At 56.2% G+C, this 2,196-nt stretch overlaps 1 protein-coding gene across 1 annotated transcript in view; it reads right to left on the bottom strand.

Annotated features, from left to right (window-relative positions):
* Window positions 1–2,196, bottom strand: part of LOC101654740 (teneurin-4) — a 278,141-nt gene that overhangs the window by 173,446 nt on the left and 102,499 nt on the right. Inside the window, exon 8 of the mRNA XM_045293084.1 lies at window positions 666–860. Coding sequence (XP_045149019.1) covers window positions 666–860 — 195 coding nt within the window. The remainder of the gene's footprint in view (window positions 1–665; window positions 861–2,196) is intronic.

Here is a 2,196-nt window from a genome sequence, read left to right as displayed (position 1 = left end):
GTTCTGAGTTCCCTAGCTGGCCATGGGCATGCCAAGGCCCTTCCCTGGGCCACAGTCGTGTTGGTTGTGGACTGGGGCTATTTGATGCGCTCCCCTGGTCATGTGTTCCAAGCGATAAGGACATCAAGTGTCAGTGTTCGGTCGGCAGTCAAGGTCTACCCAGGCATACACTGACTTTAGGAGCGAGCCACGGGCACCTAATACCCATGGAACAGGGAGGCACACACAGAGCATCTTAGAGGAAGGCAGGGTGGGGATGCCTGAGGTAGAGTCAGAGCTCAAAAAGGGAAGGAGACCGCAGATGTGCTTATAGGAGAGTGGGAAAAATCTTGAGCCAAGGAGCCAGGAACTGAGGGCTTCAACCAAGCTCGGCCAACTACTTATCACAGGACTTTGGGCGAGCCGTTTGGCCCTTTGAGTCTGTAACACGGAGAGGATGAGCCTTGCCTAACGCGGCTCGAGGGTTCAACGGGGGGAACAGAGCTGTGTCTGCGGTAAGAGCTCCACACAGGAGCATTCTCTTCCCCTTCTCTGGCCAGGACCCGGAACAGTCAGTCAATCTTCCTTGGGATCAGTATCGCTGGGGGCTCAGGTGGGGTTCCCGGGATGCCTCTGTGGAAGTGTGCGCAGCCTTGACCTTTGGGAAGGGGCCGGAGCCATCTTACCTTCCTCACAGTTTTCGCCCTTGTAGCCGGGGTTGCAGATGCAGGTGCCCATGATGCAGGTGCCATGGCTGCTGCAGGCCACGTCGATACACTGGTTGGTGGGCACGTCGCACTCAGCGCCCTTCCAGCCGCTGTGGCACAGGCACCTGCCCTTCATGTATTGGCCATTCCCGCTGCAGAGCACGGGGCAGGAAGCTGGGGGAGACAGGACAGGAGAGGGGGCATGAACCGCTGCCGCGGTCCCACTGTGCTGTCTCTGGCGTGGCCAACAGCTGCAACAGCTCTGCATTTCATTCCATTGTAAACACTGCTGGGGTGGTGGGCAAAAGTGCCCCTGCAGGGCCTGGCGGAGCGGGTGCCCGCTGAAGGTCCCTCTCCCCAGTCGTCGTTGCCTGTTGTGGATGTCCTGTGGGAGGCTGCTAGGAACATTAGACAGGGAGTTGCAATCTACTCCTTGCTCTCGCTGGGAAAAGTAGTGGTTGGGCCTCCTGCCTGTCTCAAGTGCTTCTCCACCCCTCTCCTTCACTTGCCTGCGCCCCTTCCCCCACCATCGCTCTCTTCTTTAACCCCACAAATCCTCGCTTTCCTTGCTTTTCAGTCCTCTGCTCCAGCACCCCCCGTGTCCCCCACTCCCCCGTGCCTCCATATGAGGATAGCTGAGCCCAACTTGGCTCTTTCAAGCGTTACCTTAGGGTAAAGCCCCTCGAGGGTAAAGCGTTTGTGATCATTGGTGTGGAAGACACCATATATAAACTATCATATTGCATTGTGCAGTAAGTACTTAGCGGTCTGATGGAGACACAATAAGGCTGTTTTATACATGACTCTTAACTGTAAGTGCATATGGGACAAGGCAGTAATTCTTGTTATAAGGAATGACTCATCTCTTCCCTCTATACCCCGTCTCCTGGTTCCCACTGGGCTTCGGGCCCTCACTCAGCAGGTAATGGTTGGGCTTCCACTGGGCTGCTGCCTTCAACACCATCAATTTCACACGATGACGAAGGAGCAGAGTCCCCCGGGCAGTGTCCCAGGGTAGTGCTCCCCACACCTGGAACCTCGGCCTCCCTCTGATGAACCCCCACTCCAGCATCAGGGCTTGGCTCACATGTCCTTTCCAAATGGAGACAGCCTCTCCTCTTCTACCTGTCCGGTCCCTCCCTGTCCTTAGCCTCGCTCCAGCGCCGTCCACGGACTCCTCTGGCAGACTACTGTGCAGCTCTCAGGAAGGCTGGAAGGCCTTATTCCTGGTCACCCCGGTGCCTGGCACCGCACCCAGGAGTAGGCATGAACCAAAGGGTGAGTGAATGAAGACATGGAAAAAGCGAAAGTTGTCTTCATTTCAGCTCTGCTGGGGAAGTGCCAAGGTCTAAGACTCCCCTTTGGTGTGCCCCCCTTTTCAATTCGTTGGGACCGAAGTGAAAGCTAAATCGCACAGGGTGGATCCTGGGCAACCCTTTGAAAGATCCCAATAGTGGTGATCACAACCACTTTGTACGTCCAAATATCAGGTGACTCTGGGGCTGGGCGT

This window comes from Echinops telfairi, unplaced genomic scaffold (assembly GCF_000313985.2).
Source record: "Echinops telfairi isolate 266 unplaced genomic scaffold, ASM31398v2 ScPeMD7_1713;HRSCAF=2227, whole genome shotgun sequence".
NCBI classification, from domain to species: Eukaryota; Metazoa; Chordata; class Mammalia; order Afrosoricida; family Tenrecidae; genus Echinops; species Echinops telfairi.
Note: the sequence above shows the minus strand (reverse complement) of the source record. Positions and strands in the feature narration are given on the sequence as shown.